The sequence below is a fragment of the Bos taurus genome, chromosome 5 (genome assembly GCF_002263795.3).
Source record: "Bos taurus isolate L1 Dominette 01449 registration number 42190680 breed Hereford chromosome 5, ARS-UCD2.0, whole genome shotgun sequence".
Classification (NCBI taxonomy): Eukaryota; Metazoa; Chordata; class Mammalia; order Artiodactyla; family Bovidae; genus Bos; species Bos taurus.
In genome coordinates, this window is record NC_037332.1 from 75,133,139 (window position 1) to 75,158,529 (window position 25,391).

General features: G+C 49.6%; 2 protein-coding genes across 3 annotated transcripts; one reads left to right on the forward strand and one right to left on the reverse strand.

Annotated features, from left to right (window-relative positions):
• Nucleotides 1-1,877: 1,877 nt before the first annotated feature.
• IFT27 (intraflagellar transport 27) lies at nucleotides 1,878-25,386 on the reverse strand. Of its 2 annotated transcripts, XM_024992217.2 has the most exons (8): nucleotides 24,980-25,386; nucleotides 17,745-17,824; nucleotides 17,331-17,390; nucleotides 14,304-14,363; nucleotides 9,935-10,052; nucleotides 8,914-9,023; nucleotides 7,808-7,894; nucleotides 1,878-2,109 (listed from the first exon to the last, which is right to left on the reverse strand). In XM_024992217.2, the coding sequence occupies exons 1-8, from the start codon at nucleotides 25,011-25,013 to the stop codon at nucleotides 2,011-2,013; spliced, it is 648 nt and encodes a 215-aa protein (XP_024847985.1). In that variant the 5' UTR covers nucleotides 25,014-25,386; the 3' UTR covers nucleotides 1,878-2,010. The 2 variants fall into 2 exon arrangements, with proteins under 2 accessions (XP_024847985.1, NP_001069913.1); NM_001076445.1 differs by lacking the exon at nucleotides 7,808-7,894 and having other exon boundaries at nucleotides 1,883-2,109; nucleotides 24,980-25,363.
• Nucleotides 12,215-16,511, forward strand: LOC101906363 (NADH dehydrogenase [ubiquinone] 1 alpha subcomplex subunit 3; the record flags this gene model as incomplete). Its single annotated transcript, XM_059887241.1, has 1 exon — nucleotides 12,215-16,511. A coding segment is annotated over one exon (267 nt), but the record flags the coding sequence as incomplete, so codon positions are not given.
• Nucleotides 25,387-25,391: the final 5 nt, after the last annotated feature.

A 25,391-nucleotide genomic window follows, 5' to 3' on the forward strand; every position in this document is an offset into this window, starting at 1 on the left:
CCCTACATGAGCCCTGGGGGTCCCTGAGCGGTGGAGGTGGGGCACTGGTTTCCCCTGCTGGCCGGCAGGTTTCTCCCCCTCTCCCCAGTCTCCCTGGAGGGAGCCCTGCACAAGTTGAGAGGATGCGTGCCAAACTCCCCCAAGGACGCCCTCAACAGCCCATCCCTGCAGCTGGCACCAGGCTCCTGCAGCTCCGCAAGCATGCAGCTGGGGAGCAAGATGTCAGCCTCCTCTTCTGGGCAGCATCCTCTGTCTGGATTTAGGATTCTCCTGGGTGGTGGGGGGTCTCCTTTGCCTAGTTCTGGGGGTGGGGCTGGAGAGGGAGTGGTACCCATTCACCAACACCATCCACTCTCACTGCCTCCTCCTCTAAACGACTTGAGGTTCTAATGTAAACAGGAAAGAACGAGGAGCTGAGGGGCTGGAGTGGCTCCTGGCAGCAGGGCCAGTTCTGCCACCTCCAGGACACCCCTGAGGAAGCTGCCTGGCTCCAACCTTCTGTGATCTCTTTAGGAAGTGGGTTTCTTAGCATCTTTGGCCACAGCTGTGGGTCTGGGTAATGAATTTTGGAGCAACTGGAAACGTCCCCTCCATGTCTCCTTGGTTGTTTATTGTAGATCTTCCCATCCTTGCAACATGGGCCAAAAGACCAACAGCTTGAAATGACCAGTGCCTAGAGAAATGTCTGGCACATCGCAGGCCCCTACCCTCTGAAAGGATGTCTTGGTGGGAGGACGGTTGTGGCTACAGTGAGTTTGTGCTGAGAGGTAACAGGACGGGGAGGAAGGGGCCTGAGGTGGTGGGCACTGTGTCAGATGCCCTTCACATGCTATTCTGAAATAACCTTCAGGGGCAGCCTAGCCATCACCGCCTCCTACTCCTGGTCAAGCTCAGGTGGACTCAGGAGAGGGTGGCCGCTGTGCGCCGGGCTCTGGAGTCTGTGATCCTGACTTCGGTTCCTCATTTGTAAAAGTGGGAAAAAGACTCCACGTTGTGAATTTTAAATTAGCTAGTACGTGTAACATGCTCAGCTCATGTAGAGACATGGCAGGTCATAAACAGGAATGAGAGTAATTTCCATTCTCATCTCTATCCCTGGGACAGACCCAGGTCTGTTTACCCGCAAAGCCAGTGCTTGGACATCTCCACTCCCACCCAGTGGGGGACTGAAGGAGGCCTATGACCCTCTGGGGCACTGGAACAGAAAGAAGCCAAGACTCCGGTGTGAGGGTGACAGTCGGAGGTGGGCTGTGATACCAGACCTCGGCCCATAGCCCTGATGTAAGAGGCACTGAGGAATTTGCGTGGGTCTTTAATCAGGGGAGTGAAATGATGAAAGTGGTGTTTTAGGAAGATTAATCTGGCAGCAGAGATAGGATGGAAAACAGTCAAGCTCAGTGCAAAGAATTACGACTGCTGCCCGGCTCGCTGAGAGGCGGGGTCATTAAAGGAAAGTGGCCTCATTCTTGGCTCCCTGGGTGCTCAGGGTTCCTGGCAGCTGGGAGGGGGCTGGGTCTTTATCAAGAAGAGGCACCCAGGGCGGCCGGCAGAGGGCACTATTTTGCCAGGGACAGTAGTCATCACCAGGGAGCTCTGGCATCTGGAAAGCGGGCAGACAGACAGCAAAGCTGAGTCTGTTAGAACAAGGAGAGGGCCATCAGCCTCGCGGCCAGGCGGCAACTTCCAAGCTGAGCATCTCGACTGTGGCAAATTGTGGGTGGGCTCTTGTTGGGGAGTGTCCTTCGGGGAGGGCAGGATGCCCACTGTCCCAAGGGCCAGCTGCCACCACTGGAGGCTCTGGTGCTACTCTGGGAGCAGCGGCCAATGTGTAAAATGGCTCCAGGGCTGCCCTGGCCAAGAACGGAACGAGCTGCTGCTTTTCCATTTTCTCCTTTTATTTAAAGCTGTCACAATAGACTGGAAGTGCCAGGCAGCTCCACCTTCTCCCATCTTCTGAGGAGACGGAGCCCAGGGCTGGGTTCCACCGCAGGGAACGGTATGGCCAGCCTCTCACACCAGCGCCTGGAAAACCTCCAGCTTCTCCCGGTACAGGTGGTGAAACTGCTTGGCCAGGTAATGGAAGGGGGCTTCATAGTTTTCCATCTCCTTCTGGAGAGACAAGTTGAAGAAGGGTTGGCTGGCTTTAGGGATGTCACAGACAGCTGGCATTCCCCATCCCCTCCTCCCATCAGGCGCTCCGACCTGTGACCCAACCTCTTCTTCCCAGCACTCGGGGCAGCTACTACGGTTCCGCCCGTTTTACAAGAAGGCAGCTGAAATGCAGAGAGATGAAGATGGCTTGCCGAAAGCCACACACTTGCCTGTGATGGAGCTGGGTCTGAACCTAGACATGTTCCCACAGAGCCTGTGCTTTTAGCTAGTCTCACTCTGTGTGACAGGACATCAAAACGAGACTCGTTCTTACTTAGCTTTGCCTGAGGTCCCAGAGGTCAAAGCAAAACAACAGATGGCATGCTCTGGAGGGAGGACCAAGCAGGATGGAGGCGGGGGTGTGTGTGTGCTGTGGTATTTCCCCAAGGATGGAATGTGGGCGCTTCTCTTTTCCCTCACCCTGAGGTCAGTGGGAGGGTCCCAAGAGAAGCCTACAGCCCAGGGACTTAGGAAGGTGCTGGGCCCAGGCTTGGAAAGCACTGAGGTGAGGCTGGGGCTGGCTGTTTGGATGGCTGAGCAGGACAGGAAAGACTGTCTGCACTACCTCCTCTGTCAAACTGGGGTTGCAGCCGTGCTTCCCTGGACCAGCAGAAGGCCCTGCAAGAACCCAGTGTGAAGCTGTCCTAAAGGGACCTCCCGGGGACAGCCCCCAGGAGGGTGATGGGTTCCACCACCAATGGATGGCCTGGAACGGAGGTTGCAGGAAAGGTGAGCAGGTGTCACCTGTGAGGCGGAAGCTGCAGGTGAGCGAGCGCCCCCTATGTGGGTAGGGAGGGCATCTCAGACACCTGGCAAGTCCAGAGGGGCCAGAACAGGTCCCAGCAAAGAGAGCTGGAGGGGAAGCACAGGTGTAGAAACACAGACGCAGAAGCCCAGTCCTGCTTCCCACAGCAGGCTCAGGGGGTGGAGCTGACTTTAAATCAAGAATTTTGACAGTCACTCAGGACTGGCTACTTTTATAACTGAAACAATGAATAATTTTGTGACTAAAGGTGCCCAAAGGATTTTTTATTATCTGAGAGATTAAAGTTCTGGAACTTGCCCTAGATTTTCTCCATCCTGTGGGAAGAACCTGCCCTATAGGGTGAGCATGACAAGCTCTGGGGGAAAGAAAATGATACTCTCTCCACTTAGCTATCATTTGTCACTCTCTATAGGAGAAGGCAATGGCACCCCACTCCAGTATTCTTGCCTGGAAAATCCCATGGACGGAGGAGCCTGGTAAGCTGCAGTCCATGGGGTTGCTAAGAGTCGGACACGACTGAGCGACTTCACTTCACTTTTCACTTTCATGCATTGGAGGAGGAAATGGCAACCCACTCCAGTGTTCTTGCCTGGAGAATCCCAGGGACGGCGGGGCCTGGTGGGCTGCCATCTATGGGGTCGCACAGAGTCGGACATGACTGAAGTGACTTAGCAGCAGCAGCAGCAGTCACTCTCTATGTGTGTGCCCATGAGTATTTAAAAAAAATTTTTTTTAAAGAAATAAGTTGGCAGAAGAAAGCACCCACTACTTTCAAGACAGTAGCTCAAACTATGAATTCATGAGTACTTGTTTTCAGACAATCCTTGCCTGCTGGCAAAAGTGCAGTCTTGAGAAGAGACAATGAAATAGTCCCACTAAAATGGAAGGATTTCCAAACCAAAGTATGTAACAACGTTATCAAGCTCAGAGCCTCTGTTCTACAGTGGTCTGGGGTGCCAGGCGTGCAGTGGCCCAGCTGGCTTAGGCAGAGCCCAGTCTATAATTCAGAGGCTCCAAGTATGAGAAGAGCAGCCTTTCCACTCTGCCAGACAGGGTGACAGAAACAGGTATGTGAAACCAGATCCTGCAGAGAAAGTTACTGGACTTTCCGGGAAGGCAAGTCCCAAGGTAGAAGAGACAAGTCACCAGCAGAAGAACCAGAGGTGTCAGTGTGGAGAGGGGGCTGAGGAATGAGAGGACTGCTGGCGGCCCAGACAAGTGTCGATACTAAGTTCACAACTACCAAGGACCGGAAGGCTGTCACTCTCCAGCAAGACCAAGAGGAATAACTCAGTTGTATCTGCAAGGTGCTTTGGGTTGTACAGAGTGTAACATCCTAGGACATGTCAAACAGCAAAACATTACCTCGGTTGAAAATGTAGTTAAGTGTCAAATGGGAAGAGAATGAGGCCGGCAAAGCACACACTCGAGGATTTCTAAATGAACCTGAAAGCTCTTAAAAGCTAGATCTTAGGGAAAACGCAACATAAAAAGTAGGGAATTCAATGGAGGCAAGCCTTTTTATACACATGGAGTGCTCCTGAAGTAGCAGATGTAAACGGAACCATTTTCCAAATGCACTAGGAGGGCTTGCCAATGACAGGAGTCCTTTTGTTAAATGACAAATCATAGTCTCACGGACATCTTTGGACACCTGTAGAGTAGGTCTGCTTTGCATGAAGAATCCTTAGAGCAGGGTCAGACTAGTGCTTAATCTGACCTAGAATTCTCCCCCTGCTGCTGCTGCTGCTGCTGCTAAGTCACTTCAGTCGTGTCCGACTCTGTGCAACCCCATAGACGGCAGCCCACCAGGCTCCCCCGTCCCTGGGATTCTCCAGGCAAGAACACTGGAGTGGGTTGCCATTTCTTCTCCCCCTAGAGACTCCCAGAGTGGGCTCTGTGGGAGGCCATAGCCCCTTCGAGAAGGTTATCGAGCTGGGCAGGGCTGTGTTCTAGTTCTGGTTCTATGCTTGTTAGCTGGGTGACCAGAGAAAGCTACGCAGTCTTTCTCAGTCTGTCAACAGTGAGATAAAGAGAGCAGCAGGGCTGCTGGAAGCCCAAATAGATAATGTGTGCAAAACACCTGGTACACGGTGCAAACACCAGTTCCCCTCCTCTCTTCTTTCTGCAAGAGGAGCCATCCCTATGGATCTTTCTTGAACTTTCTTTTATTTAGTATTGCCCAACTTCTTAGAGCAGTAAACAATGCATTAAAATTTTTTAACTTCTGCTTAAAGAAATGCTTTAAGTTTTTTTGGTGTGAAAAGGCCAAATATTGAGGGGTGTCAGGAAGTCAAAGAGGAACCACAAAGGATCCCAAATAGCCAAAGCAATCCTGAGAAAGAACAAAGTTAGAGGCATCATAGTTCCTGTTCAAACCATACTGCAAAGCTACAGTATTCAAAACAATATGACACTAACATTAAAAACAGATACAAAGAGCAATGGAACAGAACTGAGAGCCTGGATATAACCATATACAGATATGGCCATCTAATATTTGACAGGGGAGTCAAGAATACTCAAAGGGGAAAAGACAGTCCCTTCAGTAAACAGTGCTGGGAAAACCAGATATTCACATGCAAAAGGATGAAACTAGAACCCTAACTGGCACCACTCACAGAAATTAACTGAAAATGAATTACAGACATGAAATCATAAAATTCCTAGAAGAAAACACTGGGGAAAAGATCCTCGACACTGGCTTTGGCAATGGTTTTACGAATATGACAGCAAAAGCACAAGCGACGAAGGCACAAATCAGTAAGTGGGACCAAAGCAGACTAACGAGCATGTGCACAGCCAAGGAAACCATCAGCAGATGCAAAGGCAACCTGCGGAAGGAAAGAACGTACTTGCAAGCCACACATCGGATAAAGGATTAACATCCAAAACACACAAGAATTCGTACAACTCAACAGCAAAAACATAAATACTATGATGGAAAGAAATGGGCAAAGGATCAGCAACAGATATTTTTCCAAAGAAGGTATTCAAAGGACCACCAAGTATATGAAAAGGCGCTCAACATGATTAACCATCGGGGAAATGCAAATTAACCACATTATGTCACCTCACACCTGTGAAGATGACCATCATCAAAAAGACAAGAGATAACAAGTGTTGGTGGCGATGTGGAGAAATGGGAAGCCGTGTGCACTGTTGCTGGGTATGAAAACTGGTGCAGCCAGTGTGGAAAACAGGATGGAGGTTCCTCAAAAATTAAAAATAGAGTTGCATGTGATTCAGACTCAGACCCACTTCTGAGTCTGTAACCAAGGAAATGAAAGCACTATCTTGGAGAGATTTCTTCATCCACGACAACAGTCACAACATAGAAATAACATAAGTGTACACTGATGAGTGGATAAAGGCAATGCGGGCCACACACAGAGGAATATTATTCAGCCACAAAAGAGAAGGACATTCCGCCATTTGTGACAACGTGGATGAATCCTGAGGGCATTATGCTAAGTGAGATAAGCCAGACAAGAAAGACAAATATTGCTATGTTGTCACTTATAAGTGGAATCTAACAAAAGACAACTCAGAAACAGAGCAGATTGGTGGATGCCAGGGGCAGTGAGGGTGGGGGCAGGAGAAAGGGGTGAAGGTGATCAAAGGGTACAAAACCCCCCGTTTTAAAATGAGTATGTTGTGAAGATGGAACTATAAAGAAAAAAGAAAATCAAACAGCAGTAACTAACACAACATTTTAAAGCAAATACACTCCAATAAAAAATAAAACAAAATAAATGGCCATGTAAGACAACTGTGGCTGCATTTAGTAAGAAGAGAGGAAGAGATGGGCTTGGCTAAGTCTCAAATGGCATTTGGTTGTATTTCCTTTTTAATTACAGCTTTCTTAACCGCGCTGCTGGTGGTGCTTCGTTGGCATCAGCTCAGGGGGGACTAGTTAACCTGCACGGTTAATATCAAGTGTGAGCCGCAGCCTCCCCAGACATCATTTACACCCGCCCATTTCAATCGTGCAGAGGCGAACACCTGACCAGAGCTTGAACGTCCAGCCCAGTGGCCTCTCGTGATGAAAGCTAGGAGTGAAGGTTAATTTCTGAGTTCTATCAAGAATTCCAGAGAACGTGGGATATTAGGGTGAGGAGGCAATTTCATGAATGTGAGTGGAGGAGGAGGGAAAATGAAGTATTGTTTGCTGTGGGTGGAAGAGTTACTGCTTTGCTCAAAGGCGTGCTGCGTACAACATGGGTAACCCTCCATACAGTAAAAGCTCACTAACTGGAACTTCATTAATGCAGCATTTATGATTACTGGACCAGAGGCAAGACTGACATTTACCTCCGTACAGTCTAGGAATACAAAGATTTGGTGAGTAATAATAGTATAAATGAGATTACTGGGGGGAATAGTTATACTTAAAAAAAGCTAATATTGACAGAGCGTTTACTGTGCCCCAGATTTTGTGCTAAGTGTTTTTATATTCACCATCTGACTTAATTCTCATATTTATTACTCAATGAGGAATATATTTTATCATCCCTATTTAATAGGTGAGGAACCTGAGGCACAAAAGGTTAAATAACACTCAAGGGGCCCACAGATAGGGCTTCTATTCACCATCAGAGGACAGAGCACCCGATTTTACTTGCTATACTTTCCCTAAGGAAAGCATGCTGCTTTGGGGTGTTTAAGAAGTTCACATCCAGGGACTTCCACGGTGGCCCAGTGGCTAAGACTCTACCTTGCAATGCAGGGGATGCAGGTTCGACCCCTGGTTGGGGATCTGAGATCCCATATGCCACAGGGCAACTAAATTTGCACCCTGCAACTACCGAGCCTGCGTGCTGTGACTGGAGAGTCTGTGTACCACCACGGAAGATCCCGCGTGACAGTGCAACAAAGACCCCCACGTACCGCAGTGCTGCGACTGGAGAGTCTGTGTACCACCATGGAAGATCCGCATGACAGTGCAACATGTACCACAACCAAGACCCGATGTAGCTAAATAAAAAAAACAGTTCACCGCCATATAGGAATTGAACAGCAGCACTCATCGAGTTTTGTAGATGCAACAAGAGTACCTGTAACTTAAGTGGAGTTTGAGCAGAAAACGACCTCAGGGCTATTTATTAAGTAGCCCACTGACTCTGAGAGAACCAAAGAATCAAGGCCGGAGGCCACAGGGCCGGGAGTGAGGTCCAAATGACCACTAGGGATGTTTCAGGCTGTGCCAGGCGTGGCGAGTCTACCCAGGAGCCCCAGGAAGGGGTTGGCCCCTGGCCCCTACTGGCTCTGAAGTGGATGTTTCTGGGTGGCTCCTGCAGGGGGCAGTGTTCACTTGATTCCCTGCCATCATCGCACAAACGTTCATCCAACTGGTATAGCCTGGGTCACATGCCTGCACCCTGGCTGCAGGGAGGCTGGGAACTCAGAACTCCCCATACAGGAGGGGCTTCACGTGACACTGTGAACACGCCAAAATCATGATATCTCGCATTGAAAGTGCTGGGAACAAACCACTCTGTCCCAATTCCTGAGGGCTCCTGTGGCTTGGAGTCACTCTGGGGCTGCAGCAAGGTGGCGACTGGGAGCAGTGAGGGAAACCAGAAGTCAGGGGTCCCAGTCCTGGTGCATCGTCACCCCATCAGGAAGTAGGAAGTGTGGGACAGCTCCTGGATCAGGGGACTGATTCTGAGGGCCTATAAAATAATGTGCCAACAACGCCATAACCACGTGCCTCCTGCAGACGTCCGGCGGCACTGTGGCTGGACACAACACGTTTGTATTCCTTACTAACTGGTATCCAGCTTTTCCCAGGGCTGGCTGGCTGATCTGCTTCATTGTAACACACGAGTGACTCTTGCTATATTGAGATGAGATCTCAGGCGAAGGATGTAACATCAGCTCCAAATCTGCGTATGGTGTGGTAACAACTTGATGCACGCAAGGTCACGTGAAAAACTGCTTCCAGCCAAGGCCCTGCTGCAGACTGGGGCTATGGCGCAAGCAGCGGTACTTACCACGGATGTTTCAAAACATTCCAGGCCTTGGCCCAGTGCCCACGCCTGGGCCTGGGCCACATCCACCACTCGCCTGCCAGCCAGGTCTGTCTTGTTCCCCACCAGCACACCTACTCGAAAGAGACAATCAGAGCATCACATTATAACCATGGCTGTCTGGGAGGACAGCTAGAGAGAAAAAACAGCAAGCAGCCTACTTCTGAGGGGTGTGAAATGTCATCTGAGAGAGGCCGTCTGACCCCAGGTGGTGAGCACCAGCAGACTCTGCGCTGGGCCCCAGGGGCCGAGGCAGAGTGGGCAGCATGCCCTTCCACCTGCAGTTTTTGTTCAACCCCTTTTCTAGATCTTGAAGGTACCTGCCTGCCTTGTCTCCTTAAGGCTCCGAGTGCTGTGAAGGCGAGGACCAAACCGATGTGAGCATTTGTGATCATTTCTAGCGCATGGAGCAAACTTTCAAAACGGTCATTAATACTAATCTGAGGGCTGGGCTTGGAGTCAGGGATGCAGAGGTAATTTAGTTCTGTTGCCAGCTGTATCCGCTGCAGCTAATTTTTGAGCCTGCCTCTGGAGATTGCTTTCCTTGGTCTCTAATGAGGAGAATTTGTTGATCTCACATAGGGATGAGAAATAAACTGATTGAGAGCATTCAGAAGTGACAGCGGGCCTTGCATGTTTCCTGGTGCCCCACATACAGGAGAAAATGAGGGCTGTTTCCCTGGGGTGAGCCTTCCAGAAACAACTCGCATTCATATCCCAACACCTTCCCCTTAGTATGTTTGAGTTGCTCCACAACCCTGCCAGATGGGCATCACCAGGTCCATTTTACAGACTCAGAGGTGTGGCAACTTACTGAGGTTGCAAGGGCTCCAAAGGGGCAGAGCCAGGGTATAGTCCAGACTGCTACACCCAAAGCCCAGAGCATCTTGTTTTTGCACCCACAGGTACCTCTGCAGTGACCTTGTGCCCTTGAATTTGAAGGACAGAGGAGCTGCTGGAAACCCTGGATGCCTGCAGCTCTTACCTGGGAGGGTGGTCCCTGGAATCTGAGATCGAGCCTTCTCCAGCCACTTGCTGCAGTTGGTGAAGGACTGCTCGTTGGTCACATCGTAGACAAGACACAAGACATTGGGACTCTCCCACTAGGCAAGGCAGACAGGATTCGAACACGTCACTGACAGAGAAAGTGACTTCTAGGCGGGGAGGCAATGTGGCCTTCTAAGGGAAGGGACACGTGAGTGCAGGGAAATGAAAAATCCAAAAGGGGATATGAGCCAGAAAACTGAGCCACACCCATGGATGAAAACGATTTATCCACAGGTATGAATGGGAAGGCCTGCGCAGTGACCATGATGGCGAGAGCTTGAATCCATGCCAGGCTCTCTGCTGGGCATTTTCTGTGTGTCACTATGAAACCTCCCAACTCTGCAGGGCTGGTCTGAAGATCCCTATCATGTAGCTGAAGGTAGTAAGTTCAGAGTGGGTAACTGACTTGCCCAGGTCACATGGGATTCAAACACCAGGGTGGAGCTGATGCCTTTCTCTACCCAGAAACGCTTTGTCTGCCTCGGTTCCATGAACTCATTCTGCTACTTGTTCTCATCGAGGGCCCACTCTTATGCAAGTTGATGTGCTTTTCTGCTCTGCAGGCCTGAAAGCGCATCCTTTTTTTTCATTAGCCAGTTGCTGGAAGGTGGTTTGCTAACATCTTCTTAATAAGGGTCGGCTTTTTAAAATGCAAAGGGTATGTTCTGCTTCTCCAGCAGTATGTCAGCCCTAATCCAAACCAGATCGGCCACTGTACAGGGTTCATGGTCCCAATTAAGAACCAAGGCTAAGCTCTCAGGAGCCGGCACCTTCTGGGGCTGCTCAGAGTCCTGGGCCAACCTGCTGCCTGGCACAGGCTATGGGACCGCGCTGATACTCGTCCTGGTCTCTGGGGACCCCCATTATGCACAATTAGAGACCGGTTTATTTCTAAGGTGTTATCACCTCCAAAGGTGTGAGGGAGAAGCCTTTTCCTTTTAGCTGTCCTTGGAAGGTCAGCCTGGAATTGGCTCTGCAGGCCTCTAGGATGGGAGGAACTTAGACTAAATTGATGATGCCCTTGCACCTTCACTTCACAGACTAATTCAAGAAGTCTAGCTGAAGCCACACTGACCACCTCTGTGAGCATGCAGGAGAGACCTTCTTCTTCCAGGCCTCAGTGAGTGGACCCAGGATGGGCAGCAGGTGGCCCTGACGTCCCCAGACACTTTATCCCCTCCGCCAGGCAGCGCTGGCCATTACGTAGGCACGTGGTAAAACACCAAGAACTCATGCGTGAGTCCAGCCCTGTGTGAAATTACCATCACTAGATCTATTTCTCTTAGACAAAAAAAAAGAAAAAAAAAAAAAAAAAAGGAGGGGGGCAGCAAAAATTTCTATTAAAATGTAGCTCTTCTTGGAAAGGCAGGGGCTCTGGAGATCTCAAACCTTCTAATTAGCTCACTGGCCCAGATTAGCAGAACTGTTACCTTGGAAGGTACAGCAAACTGGATCCTAAGAGGAACGCTGTTCGGGCTGGAGGAGCCTGGGCAGCAGGGGCGGGTCCCAGAGCAAACCTAGATGGGGTGGGCTTGCAAATATGGGCACAATAAAGGACAGAAATGGTATGAACCTAACAGAAGCAGAAGATATTAAGAAGAGGTGGCAAGAATACACAGAAGAACTGTACAAAAAAGATCTTCACAACCCAGATAAACATGATGGTGTGATCACCAACCTAGAGCCAGACATCCTGGAATGCAAAGTCAAGTGGGTCTTAGGAAGCATCACTACGAACAAAGCTAGTGGAGGTGATAGAATTCCAGTTGAGTTATTTCAAATCCTAAAAGATGATGCTCTGAAAGTGCTGCACTCAATATGCCAGCACATTTGGAAAACTCTACAGTGGCCACAGGACTGGAAAAGGCCAGTTTTCATTCCAATCCCAAAGAAAGGCAATGCCAAAGAATATTCAAACTATTGCACAATTGCACTCATCTCACACACTAGTAAAGTAATGCTCAAAATTCTCCAAGCCAGGCTTCAACAGTAGGTGAACTTCCAGATGTTCAAGCTGGTTTTAGAAAAGGCAGAGGGCCGGCGCGTGAAGCTGGTTCTAGGAGCCCCGGGTGGTGCAGCGGTTAGGGCAACGCGGAGCCCCTGTGGAGCCAGTGGGGTCTGGGCCGGAGAGGGGTGCGGAGGTTACGAGGGGGCTCCTCCAGGGCGGTGCTGACGGAAGAGGAATAGAGGTCACCGGGGGCATCAAGTTCGAGGGTGACCCTCCTCACCCATCCTTACAGGAGTCGCAGCCTTCCTCAAGAATGTCTGGGCCAAGGAACCGGTGCTAGTGGCATCCTTTGCCATTGCGGGCCTCGCTGTAATCCTGCCCACACTCAGCCCCTACACCAAGTACTCGCTCATGATCAACCGGGCCACACCCTACAACTACCCAGTGCCCCTCCGAGACGACGGGAACATGCCCGACGTGCCCAGCCACCCCCAGGACCCCCAGGGCCCAAGCCTGGAGTGGCTGAAGAGACTGTGAACGCCTCTGTTGACAGGGAGCAGCCCCCGCCCCGATGGCCCCAATAAATGCGTGAAAACCAAAAAAAAAAAGAAAAGGCAGAGGAACCAGAGATCAGATTGCCAACATCTGCTGGATCATCAAAAAAGCAAGAGAGTCCCAGAAAAACATCTACTTCTGCTTTACTGACTATGCCAAAGCCTTTGACTGTGTGAACCACAAAAAACTGTGGAAAATTCTGAAAGAGATGGGAATACCAGACCACCTGACCTGCATCCTGAGAAATCTGTATGCAGGTCAAGAAGCAACAGTTAGAACTGGACATGGAACAACAGACTGGTTCCAAATAGGAAAAGGAGTTCGTCAAGGCTGTATATTGTCACCCTGCTTATTTAATTTATATGCAGAGTACATTATGAGAAATACTGGGCTGGATGAAGCACAAGCTAGAATCAAGATTGCTGGGAGAAATATCAATAAGCCCAGATATGCAGATGACACCACCCTTATGGCAGAAAGTGAAGAAGAACAAAAGAGCCTCTTGATGAAAGTGAAAGAGGAGAGTGAAAAAGTTGGCTTAAAACTCAACATTCAGAAAATGAAGATCATGGCATCTGGTCCCATCACTTCATGGCAAATAGGGAGACAATGGAAACCGTGACAGACTTTCTTTTTTGGACTCCAAAATCACTGTAGACAGTGACTATAGCCATGAAATTAAAAGACGCTTACTCCTTGGAAGAAAAGTTATGACCAACCTACAGCATATTAAAAAGCAGAGACATTACTTTGCCAACAAAGTTCTGTCTAGTCAAAGCTATGGTTTTTCCAGTGGTCATGTATGGATGTGAGAGCTGGACTATAAGGAAAGCTGAGTGCTGAAGAATTGATGCTTTTGAACTGTGGTGTTGGAGAAGACTGTTGAGAGTCCCTTGGACTGCAAGGAGACCCAGTCAGTCCCTTCTAAAGGAAATCAGTCCTGAATATTCATTGGAAGGATTGATGCTGAAGCTGAAACTCCAATACTTTGGCCACCTGATGTGAAGAACTGACTCATTTGAAAAGACCCTGATGCTGGGAAAGACTGAAGACTGGAGGAGAAGGGGATGACAGAGGATGAGATGGTTGGATGGCATCACCGACTCGATGGACATGAGTTTGGGTAAACTCTGGGAGTTGGCGATGGACAGGGAGGCCTGGTGTGCTGCAGTCCATGGGGTTGTTAAGAGTCGGACATGACTGAATGAACTGAACTGAACTGGAAGGGGAGTCACGCTATGGGACCTCGAGGGCACCCCCTAGTGGGGAAGGAAATCTTTGCTCCAGGCCTAGGAGGTAGCATGCATGCTAAGCTGCTTCAGTCATGTCCGAATCTGTGACCCCATAGACTATATGCCAGGCTCCTCTGTCCATGGGGTTCTCCAGGCAAGAATATTGTAGTGGGTTGCCGTGCCCTCCTCCAGGGGATCTTCCCCAGCCAGGGATGGAACCTGAGTCTCTCAAGTCTCCTGCATTGGCAGGCAGCTTCTTTACTACTAGTGCAGGAGGAGGACTGAAAAAAACATCCGTAGGAGGGGGTTGCCTAAGAGAAGAGGGTCACCAAAGTTGGAGGGTACTCTGCACATTGGGAGCCCAGCTAGTCCAGAGTTGGGGGGAGGGGCAAACACAAATCACAAGCAAAAGCTGCTTTACCTGCCAAGGGGCCACAAGCCCCAAGGTTGGGAGGAATGACCCTTAAAGAGTGTTGCCATGGTCACCTTTCCTGGCGACTAGAGTGCAGTGGCATTGTTAAGGGGCAAATCTTTGGAGGGAGGTGGAGGTTAGAAAAAAGACTGATACTTGCCAATTTATCCAGCATTTCAGAAAACAGCTCTTTGCCGGCCGAGTCAAAAATGAAGAGTTCCTGGAATCAGAAAGGCAGGTCTCAGAAAGTTGAGGAAAGCCCTGGCTGCACCCGTGGATAGGACTCCTGCTCACCTTCAGGGTGATCCATGCATGCACACGTGCACATACATTTATCTCTTGCCCTCTGCAGGCAGAAGAGGATGGCAAGAGGAACGAACTCAGGTACAATTGTTTCCCACCCCAAGCAGCCCCTTCTGGGTGGCGTCTCACCTCTTCTAACCCCGAGTGCAAAAATACCAGGAACAAGCTGACTCCCCACCTGGCAGAACAGAATGCTAAACAGGCTGACAAGTGCTCTGGTTTCCGAAAGGTCATTCTGCACTTTGTTAACCAAATTGATTTTCAAATCTTGAAAAACGATCCTGTTTAAAGGAGGTCACGGAGGAGGCCTGGGGAAGGCATTTAAAGTAGGACAGTCTGTCAGGGTTCTGGACAGCTGAGGCTTGATGCTGGCGGAGGGCTCAGGATGACCCTTCCTGCCCGTGTCCCAACCTTCGCCGGCACAGGTGAGAGCCCCTCCCCGTTGCTGCCATCCAGGAAGTCTCCCCCAGTGTCCCTGTAATTTCCCACTGGCTCTGGTGACCAGCACACGCTGTCTGAAGGTCAGCAGCATCCTCTGCTTTGCACATTGGCGATAGCTGCGTTCATTTTATCCCTTCTCACTGCATCTCGGGTACTTAAAATTGCTTTTTGCTCATGGACTGCTTTGACAATCTGGCGATTCTTAAACCTTCTCTCCAGGAAAGTACATGCAAACATTATTGTTTGGTTGCTAAGTCGTGTCTGACTCTTCTGTGACCCCACGGACTGTAGCCCGCCAGGCTCCTCTGTCCATGGGATTCCCCAGGCAAGAATACTGGAGGGGGTTGCCATTTCCTTCTCCAGGGGATATTTCTGACCCAGGGATCTTCTACATTGGCAGGCTGATTCTTTAGCACTGAGCCACCAGGGAAGCCCACAGGCAAACGTAACAGCTTGGAATTCAATTTCAAGGGTTGAGCTTTACCACAGAGAGATGTGGGTTAGGAACTTTGATACTCAGGAAGTTCTAAGGGTGAGGTCCAGAGTCCAGTCTTTCTCACTTCCTCTTCTTTTTCTCTATAGATTTTATTAACTGAATATAGACTTCTATTTATTAATAACGTAATATATGGCAGCCCAAGTCACCAAATACTGTTACAAAATATCCCCTCACTTTTGCTAACTGAAAATCAGGATATTGCTTTATTCTTTTCTTCAAATCATTACAAAACTATGGTATGGTAGAGACAGTCATATAATTAGGTCCTGGTTGTTAACTCAATGGACATGAGTTTGAGCAAACTCTGGGAGATAGTGAAGGACAGGGAAGCCTGGCATGCTGCAGTCCATGGGGTTGCAAAGAGTTGAACAGGACTGGGTGACTGAACAACAACAATTAACTGTTTCAGGAGGGAACCTGGCCATGGCAACGTCACAGCTGAAATATGTACCTCTGAGCTCCTAGTCTTCTTTTCTTTTGGCAATTGTTGGCCTCACCTCCTCTTCTTCATCCCTTCCCTACAGTGCTTCCCATGTCCCTCTCATCCTGTTCCCAAATGCTCAGACAGGTCTAGACCAAGTCCTGGCACTATTGGGTAGCTAGTCAGATGTGAGGAGGTCCTGCTCCATCCTGGACATGATCCTCTTTCCTTCTCCCACCTGGACGCTGGTGACCAGAGCATGCCCAGAGATCCTTCTTCTCCTAGTCCTTGACCACCTCTCCTAGTCAAGGACTACTGCTAAATTTCCAGCCTTAGCAAAATTAAGCAAGATAAAACCTCCAGCACAGGTTGGCACAGGCACACCAAGACCTAAATGGTGACTCAAAGTAACCAGGGGTTCATTATGCTGTATTTGTAATAAATTAGCACTGCACTTTCTGCCCCCTCCCCTGCTGTGGGTTACACTTGGGTGCTTATGGGTGACTGTGCATGAGGAGAAAAATTCTTAGAACCTAAAGCTGTCAATCAACTTGTCAGTCAGATGATGCAGGGCATAGCGAGGGACCACCACTCTAAAGACCCCAACTGTACACCACTGAGGGGCTGCTTCTGATTTCCAAACAACCTGTTCTTTCTCAAGAGGATACTCTTGTTTTGCTTAATAAAACTATTGCTACTTAAAACTGTTCTATGTCAAAGACAAATATCATATGATATTGCTTAAATGTGGATTATAAAAAATGGGTACAAATGAACTTATCCTCAAAACAGAAATCAAGTTACAGATATAGAAAACAAATTTATGGCTACCAGGGGACAGGCAGGGGGAGGGATAAATTGGGAGATTGGGATTGACACATATACACTACTATATATAAAACAGATAACTAATAAGGACCTACTGTATAGCACAGAGAACTCCACTCAATAGTCGATAATGGCCCATTGGGAAAATAATCTGAAAGAGTGTATATATATAACACACACACACACGCACATATATATATGGGGGCTTCCCTGGTGGCTCAGATGGTAAAGAATCTGCCTGCAATGCAGGAGACCTGGGTTTGATCCCTGGGTTAGGAAGATCCCTTGGAGAAGGGCATGGCAACCCACTCCAGTATTCCTGCCTGAAGAATTCCAAGGACAGAGGAGCCTGGAGGGCTACAGTCCATGGGGTCGCAAAGACTTGGACACAACTGAGCAACTACTGAGATATATATGTGTGTGTGTGTGTGTATATATATATATATATGATTCACTTTGCTGTATACCTGAAACGAATACAACTTTATCAACTACATCCAATTAAAAAAAAAAAAAAAAGCTGCCCTATGTCTCTCCACTGAAGTCCTTCCCTCAGAAGGTGAGAGCTAGGAAATCACTGTTCCCCAGGGATAGCGCTGCTTCTCTCCCAGAGTGGAGGACAGTGACCCCCGGAGTCCGCAGGCAGAGCTGGGGCAGCACTGAGCTCCCTCAGGGGGAGCAAGGGGACCACTCACCACACTGTCCCCCGTGTCAGGGACTGGCACTGTTTTCACCACCAGATCCACCCCTGTTGTCTGCGGAGGAAAAGGAAGAACACACACGTCAGGGGGCCCCACGGGGTGTGTTGTCAGGAAGAGCACCCCACCCTGGGAGGCGTGTCCCTGGCTCCGGTGTGTGTTCTGGGCTCACTTCTTGTGCATAAGTCAGAGAGGACCTAGTCTCGTCCAACCCCCTGCCCACGAGCAAGCTGTATGTGGTGACCAGCTGACCACAGGCTAGTCTGCTCCATACGGCTCTGCACCCTGTGGCTTGTGGCCATTCGTCAGGTCTCTGAGGGTTTCTTAAGGACACTGGGAAAGTCACTCCCTTAGGGTTATCTGATCACTTCTCTTTAAGCCTCTGCCAGGCCTACGACACCCACATCTCACCAGGGTGTAGTTCTTCTGGAAATGGGCCCCGTCGCTGCGGAAGAGCTGTGCCAGGGCGGTCTTGCCCACGGTGGGGTCTCCTGTGAGGTCAGAGTAGAAGAAAAACACTGCTTTCACGCTGATTTGACTCAAGGATCTCCCACTCCAGAAACTTAGTCTGGAAACCGAAAAACTTCAATGAGTTCTCAGAGAAAACGTGCCTGATTCTCATGGGAAATTGCCCTGGGGTTGCTGGCAGGGCAATGGGTCTGTGAGACCCATTTTCCAAACCAGCCTCATTTCTTCCGGGCTAATCCCTTCATCTGCAAAAACGGACCCAGAAGGTAACAGAGTCGAAGGAGAGCTTCTGAGCACTGGAAACAGAACTGAGACTCTTCCACTGAAACATACCTGATGGGGGAAACCTGTTCCTTACAAACTTGAATTTACTTTGAAGTCTTGAAGGTAAAAAGCTTCCCAGGTGGCACTACTGGTAAAGAACCCACCTGCCAATGCAGGAGATGTAACAGACATGGGTTCAATCCCTGGGTCAGGAAGATTCCCTGGAGAAGGGCATGGCAACCCTCTCCAGTATTCTTGCCTGGAGAATCCCATGGACAGAGGAGCCTAGTGGGCTACAGTCCAAAGGGTCACAAAGAGTTGGACACAACTGAAGTGACTTAACACACTTGAAGGCAAGGAGGTATGACCAGGCACAGACTTATGGGTTCAGGTGACTAAACCACTTTGAGCTAGAGCATTCATCCTTAGAATCCTGCATAATTACTGAGGGGCAGAGGGGGTGAGAGTTAGGTGGGACCATATTTATGACAGAGAGTCAGGGACTACATGTGCCACCTGAAACCCATTTCCAAAGGACATTTTCCACTTCCACCTCCTGGTACCCATTTGCAACCACTGTGGACCCATCTTCCCAGGGCCTCTCCTCCAAGTCTACTGGCAACAGCCACTGGTTCCTCCAGCAACAGCCACTGGTTCCTCTAAGTCTATCTTATACCTACCGGGTCCATCTCCTCAACTTTGTCAGTGGACAGCCCCATAAATTGGTACCTCCAAACTAAAAGTTAATGTCACATTTTCAAGTCTGAGACCTGGACCTTTCAAAAGGTGGCAGGGGCAATTTGTTCTGGAGTTCCTCCCGGGCCCCCAGGGGTGCTAGAGACTCTCAGGGCTCATCCTTCACTCCCCTGTGCCCTCCCAACACCCCCACCGGTGGCTCTGCGTGGCCTCCTTTGATACCACGCTGTTTTCATTTGCAAGATCTTTTCCACCTTGAGCTTCACACTGACTCTCCCTCCATCACCCAGCACCTTGGCGGAACACCTGTCTCCTGCTTTCTCACCCCTTTGATCCTCAGCAAAATCGCCATCAAGCTCACAGCCTTCTTAGTTGCATCCTTTGATGTCATATCCTCACCTTAATCCACATCATGGGTGGCTCAACGTTCCTTTTACTTGACTCCTGGATAGCCTGCTGCTCTGTTCACTTTTCAGTTTTGACTTCTGTCACCTCATGTGAGACAACTACTTGACTACTTGTGACATTTCCTTTCACGTTGACTTCTCTGGGTCTGAATGAGCTAGTGAGGTCTTGCTTTTCTATCTGCTACCACTTCTTAGAAGGGAACCAACATGGGTTGAGCCTCCATTATGGACCCATTGATACAAACTCATTCACTCCTTCCCAGGCCCCTTACTTGACAGATGAAGATACTGAAACTCAGAGAGCTAAGTAATCTGCCTAGGATTCCAGTAGCATACTCTTTCTGCCAGTCCACCCCTCTCCTAGAGCTCAGGGACCCTTCTGGCCCATTTCTAAACTGCCCTTGCGGGTCCTCATCCCTGCAGCCTTTCAGGAGATGACTGTATCCACCCTCCCGACTTCAATTTTGTTTCTGCATCCAGTTGGAAATTGACTCCTCCCGCTTGTGAAATTCCCCACAGATTTGTTCTGGTTAATTTCATATATCTTGCTTCCAACTGTCAGTCAGAGTTCCCCATACTTCTGGAAAACCTCCAGTGTCGGCTAAGGAAGGATCTGAGCATGAGCAGCAAGGGGAGCCAGCCGATAAACACGTTTGCAGAGCAACAAGATGACAAGTGCAAGTTCAAATAATGCAAGCTGAGAGCCAAGATGTCTGAGGGCGCAGGGAGGAGAGAAGCTGATGAGGGCTTTCGTCAGCAGGGAGGACTTCCCTGGAGGAAGCTGAACCCAGGGGTGATGGTGGGGACAGGGGACGACGGGTGCACTGCTTGATGGAGAGGGTGCCATCTGCAAGGTCACCTGTGACCTCGTAATTGCCAAGTTCAGTGGTTTTCCCTCAGTCCTCATGCTCCTTAACGTCTCTGAAAGATGTCAGCGTGAAGGAGCATCCCTTCTCCTCCACCAGGGTCAGAGCAGCCCTCTGGCCCTGGTGAGCCTGCACTGGCTTGGTCTTCCCGCTGCTCCTCCCCCTCCCCCATGTGGACATTCTTGTGCATCCATCCTTAGTCCCCATCCACTCTGTCCCATTTACTCCTGCTACCTTTGCTGTTACTTCACGTGCCACAATCCATCTCCCAAGCTTTGCATTTCCAACAACCTGCGGGTGTCTTCACTGCAACGTGGGGCCTTCACCCAGTCTCAAGTGTGTCCACAGCCACACTGGGGCCAGAGTGGTCCTGCCCCCGTCTCATTGTTCTGTTCACCATTCACTCTCACTGTCCCTAGACTTCACCCACAGTTGCCTCTGAAGTCTTCACCTCCTTCCTCCCACGCCCAGGCAGCTCCTCTTTATTCCTTACATCCTTCACTGGGTCTCCAGCCCGAATTTCCTTTGTTGTCAGGGCTGACACTGCCCTAGTTACCTTGAACTTCAACTGGGTCTCTTGTCTCAGCCCCAAACTCACCCATCCGTGGTCTGCCTTGTGATGCTGGGGGCTGGGGCTCCGCACTCACATTTCTCTGTCTCCCAGGGGCTTCCTGTCACACTCAGGGGCTTCCTGTCAGGCTCTGCCAATGTGAGTTCAAGAACTCTTCCAATGTGGAAGGCTGGTCGGGGGTAGGAAGAGGGACTTGCTCCTTCTCCTCTTTTGCAGTTTCTCCTAGCAGTCTCCTAGTGATGGCCTTCACCCCAGCAGCAGAGGTCGGCTGCTGCCTCAGTTGTGTTGTTTGTGGTTCTGCACTTCTGGGCCGGCCTGAGTATACCCCCTCAGAGACATTAGCATCGGTGGGTAGGGTCCCCTTCTCAGAGATCTGCAGCTCAATTCCAAGGCCCTTCTGAGCTTCGGGGTTCTGATACCCAGCCATCTTCCCTCTGTTCCTGCAGCCCTGGGGTGAGGCTCCTTCCTGCAGTTCCTCTGTGCTGCCTCGCTGTTCCCATTTGTCTTCCCCGCCCTCCAGTAGGTGTTTAATGAACATCCCATGCTAAATCCTCACTATCTAGACACTGAGTGCAGTTTCAGCTTTTGCCTGGACCCTACCTCATGCAGCACTCAGTAACAGAAGTGATCTTAAGACAAAGCCCCTTGGGATGGGCTGGACTTGTCTTTCCCTAAACCCAGGACTGAGCTCCCGGCTAGTGGGCAATGGGTCCTAGTGATCTATGACAAGTGCTGACATCACACACTGGGTACCACCCCAGCCGGGCAGTGTCCCCTCCTTGGAAATCTGGATCCTGGCTCGGGGGGTGGGGGAGGTTCTTCTTTAAGTTTCTGACAACGCTGATCTCTACCTACCCCTTCAGTGTCATGACAATGTTGTCTCCTGGGTTTTTCAGTCTCTGACACCCGATGAACCAATTCCATACATTAAAACCTCTCTGCTGAAATGCCTAATGTATCTTCTGTTTTCTTGACTAGATCTGGACTGCAAAAACTTCCCAGTTGGCCCTATTTCCTTTTTGTTTTTCCTTGCTGCTTTTCTTTCACCCTGAGTTTGGCATCAACAGACAGGCCTTCATAAAGCAGAGCTTTCCCCTGGTGATGTGCTCACAGAGCCTGTCCAAAGATGCTTTCCACTGTGTACCCTTCTCCACCTTCCAACCCTGTCTCTGACTATCCCTTACACAAGATCTGGGCTCTACCCTCCTATTCTCTTACTCCCTGAAAATTCCTCGAAGAAAATCTTCTTCTAGGTCTCCCTAATACAAATCCTAATCCCGCTCAATTTTCTGCCAGGCAAAGCTCAAAGAATGTCCTTCTGATGACCAGCCTCTGAAGGTCATCCCTCGGTCCTGTCTTTACCTGCCTGGCTACTGTGGCTCACTGCTGGTGGCATGAGACTTGTCAGAGCAACCTTCCAGGGAGGCACAATTATCACCCCCATGTCTGTCAGGAGGCACTAAGTACATGGTACTCAGGGCACAGATTCCAGCTCCAAGGCTTATGAGCTGTGTGACCTTGGTTCTGTAATCTCTCTGGGCCTCAGTTGCTACATCTCCAAAATGGGGAATAACAATATCCATCTCAGAGAATCATTATGAGGATTTAAGGAGTTAACATCTACAGTGCCTGACATATATTAAGTAATATTTAAGTGATCTGGAAGCACATAAAACACAGATAAATGTTAAGTGTTGCTTTCTCTCTTCATCTGAGGCAGCACAATTAGCAGCCGTGCCTTGAGGTATGCCTCTGGGAGCTGGCACACAAAGGGTATTTGCTGCGTTATAAGTGTTTGTGTGCAACCCAGGGTTTCCTTCAGTGTGGGAGTGGGCTGGGTTCATCCTGAGATTCCCAGTGCACCTTGTGTGGTGACTTACACATAGTAGGTGTTCAATAAATATGAGGACTGAATAAGCACTTGAATTGAGTCATCAGGACCTTTGGTAGCTAGTTCTGTGAGAGAACAGACGTAGATTGACTCCATTTAAACAACTGGTCAGTGCGGGAGGAGGTGCGTGTGGTGGGGGTGGGGTGGAGATGGGCTGTGCATAGCGATTCACTGCACTGAGGTCTGTTGTCCCTGGAAACTTCCAAGATGAGATAGATATTCTTAAGGCCTCAAAAAGAGGCTACAGATTGAGGGCTAGGTTGGAGTTTAGGAACAACTTGTAAGGCCATGGATGAAATCAGGTAAAACTAGTATTTGAGAGTGTGAGTATAAAGGACAAGGAGTCTAGAATCAAGGCCTGAGATGGTAGCCTGTGGGGCTAAGAACAAGCCCTGGAAATCAGATATACCTGGGTCTAGATACCAGCTCAGCCAAATCCAGCTGTGTGACCCAGGGCAAATGCCCCAACCTCTCTGGGCCTCAGCTGCCCCATCTGTAGAGGAGAATGACGATAATCCTGACCCCACAGAGCTGTTGAGATGACCTGTGCTGAGGGTATAGCACAGCGCAGGCACAAAGATGATGCTCAGTAAGTTGCCTCGTGATAGAAGTTGATTTAAAAAAGAAATAGGAGAAAGAACAGTCAGAGAGAGAAGCCCATTAAAAAAAAAAAAATCTAACTTCAGAGAAAAACATCTCCATCTTATCCATGAGGAGACTGAGGCTCAGAGAAGTGCTTTGTCCAAGAGGACACAGCCAATCTGTGGAATTATTTTTGTTGCACAATACTGCCCCCGCTGGTGCTCTGGAAACTAGACACTGCTTTTGAAGACCATTCATTTCTTTTGCTCCAGCATGATCTGAGTGACTTCGATCAGTCATCTTTCTGTGTGACTCTTTTACTTCCAAACTGGAAAAGTCATTACAAACACCACCCCTTTCAGTCTGAAAGAGAAGAATTTAAGGAAAATAATCTCCTTTTCCTCTATATAATCTCTCACTGCTTCTTTCCTGAATTGGTCAGAAAAACCTGGAAAGGTCACAGGTTTCAACAGTAACACAAGTTAAGAATTATGGAGGTGAGCAGATCTGGGGGGTGGGAATCCGGCTAGGACCTTGGGCAACAGACTTCATCTCAGTCCTCAATGAGGTCAGAACAATTCAGCATCTAACCCAGGGTGCCATGCTGTGCTTAGTTGCTCAGCTGTGTCAGATTCTGCAACCTCATGCACTGTAGCCCGCTAGGCTCCTCTGCCCATGGGGATTCTCCAGGGAAGAATACTGGAGTGGGTTGCTATTCCCTTCTCCAGGGGATCTTCCCGACCCAGGGATTGAACTCGGGTCTCCTGCATTGCAGGCAGATTCTTTACCAGCTGAGCTACCAGGGAAGCCCTACTCCAGGGTGCTGCTGCTACTGCTGCTAAGTCACTTCAGTCGTGTCTGACTCTGTGCGACCCCATAGACAGCAGCCCACCAGGCTCCCCTGCCCCTGGGATTCTCCAGGCAAGAACACTGGAGTGGGTTGCCATTTCCTTCTCCAATGCATGAAAGTGAAAAGTGAAAGTGAAGCCGCTGAGTCGTGTCCGACTCTGAGTGACCCCATGGACTGCAGCCCACCAGGCTCCTCCATCCATGGGATTTTCCAGGCAAGAGTACTGGAGTAGGGTGCCATCGCCTTCTCCGCTCCAGGGTGCTACCTACTGTGAAAGGGTTAAATGAAATATATGTGCCTGGCAATGTAGCAAAGACTCAGGAAAGTACATCTGTGCTCTGAGGTCCCAGGTCCATAATCCAGGCAAATGTTACCTGGAGTAACATTGAGCAGTAACACCATAAATATGCATGCCACATATGCATTCATTCTACAAATGTTTACTGAATACTTCCTATGTTCCAGTTGTATGTTCTGGGTGCTTGGGATGTATCAGTCAGCAAAACAGATACCCACTTTTGGGGGATTCAACATTTATGTCCTCAAACTTATGGGGCAGCAACCATAACTTTGGGTCTTAAAGACAACATACATGGTATTTTTGCAAACACTGGTCAGCTGGACATTACTGTCTCCTATCCCTGTTTTCAGAAGAATAGGGTCAAGGAAAAAAATTCCCGTAAGTAAGGACCACCTAAGTCACTGATGCCTAACTTTGGAGTACAGCACATGGTTTAGTTGAAGCACTTATGGTGTGCTTAGCCTGCTTTTTTTAAAAACCAGTCTGCTCCTCTTGAATACAGCTCCAATTGGTAACGGTGGTCTCAGAGTATGACAGGGAGCGAAGGAAACCAGCCGCAGCTACAAGTGTGCTCTGGAAGATAATTATCCCATGCCTGATGGAATTTACTATATCAGTAATTGCATTAACTCGCCTTTGAGAGAGAGAAAGGGAAAGACGGTAGATAATTTACGTGAACAAAAGCTCTCAACAATTTATGAAGTCTCTGGATTTCGGACACTGTATTCGCCCGCAAGTTTTCAGACTCACCTGCCAGGATGCATTTGGCTGCGAGCTTCACCATGGTAACCAACCACCTCCACGGACCAGACAAGAGAAGAGCGGCTGCTGGAGGCGTTGGTGGTCCTGCCTGGGAAGGGGAGTAGGGAGAACTGGCGCTCAAGGGGCCAGTGGCCACAGTGGGGACCGGGACAATGGGGCCTGGACCCTTCGGGCAGCCCGTGGGGCGGTATTTGGCGCTAGGGTCCCGGTGGGGCGCGGAGGAGCGCCAGAAGGGGTCAAGTTCTTCAGAAGGCAGCCGGGAAGGTCCCAGGGAGGCGATGCGGCTCCCGAACCCAGTCCAGCCCCCGGCAGTGTGGTTCGGGAACAGTGACCCAGAAATCCTCCGGCCCCCAGCCCCACTGTGGCTGTGATGTCCGAGCAACCACCGCCCGCCTGCCCC

Excerpts from the sequence above, each read along its gene's own strand:
- IFT27 (XM_024992217.2), bottom strand. The coding sequence starts at position 25,013 with ATGGTGAAGCTCGCAGCCAAATGCATCCTGGCAG. Across the intron at positions 17,391-17,744 it reads TCCAGAAGAACTACACCCTG|ACAACAGGGGTGGATCTGGT; the intron begins GTGAGATGTGGG and ends TTTCCTCCGCAG. Across the intron at positions 2,110-7,807 it reads TCTCCAGTCGCAGCACTGCG|AAGGAGATGGAAAACTATGA; the intron begins GTACGTGGGGGT and ends TTGTCTCTCCAG.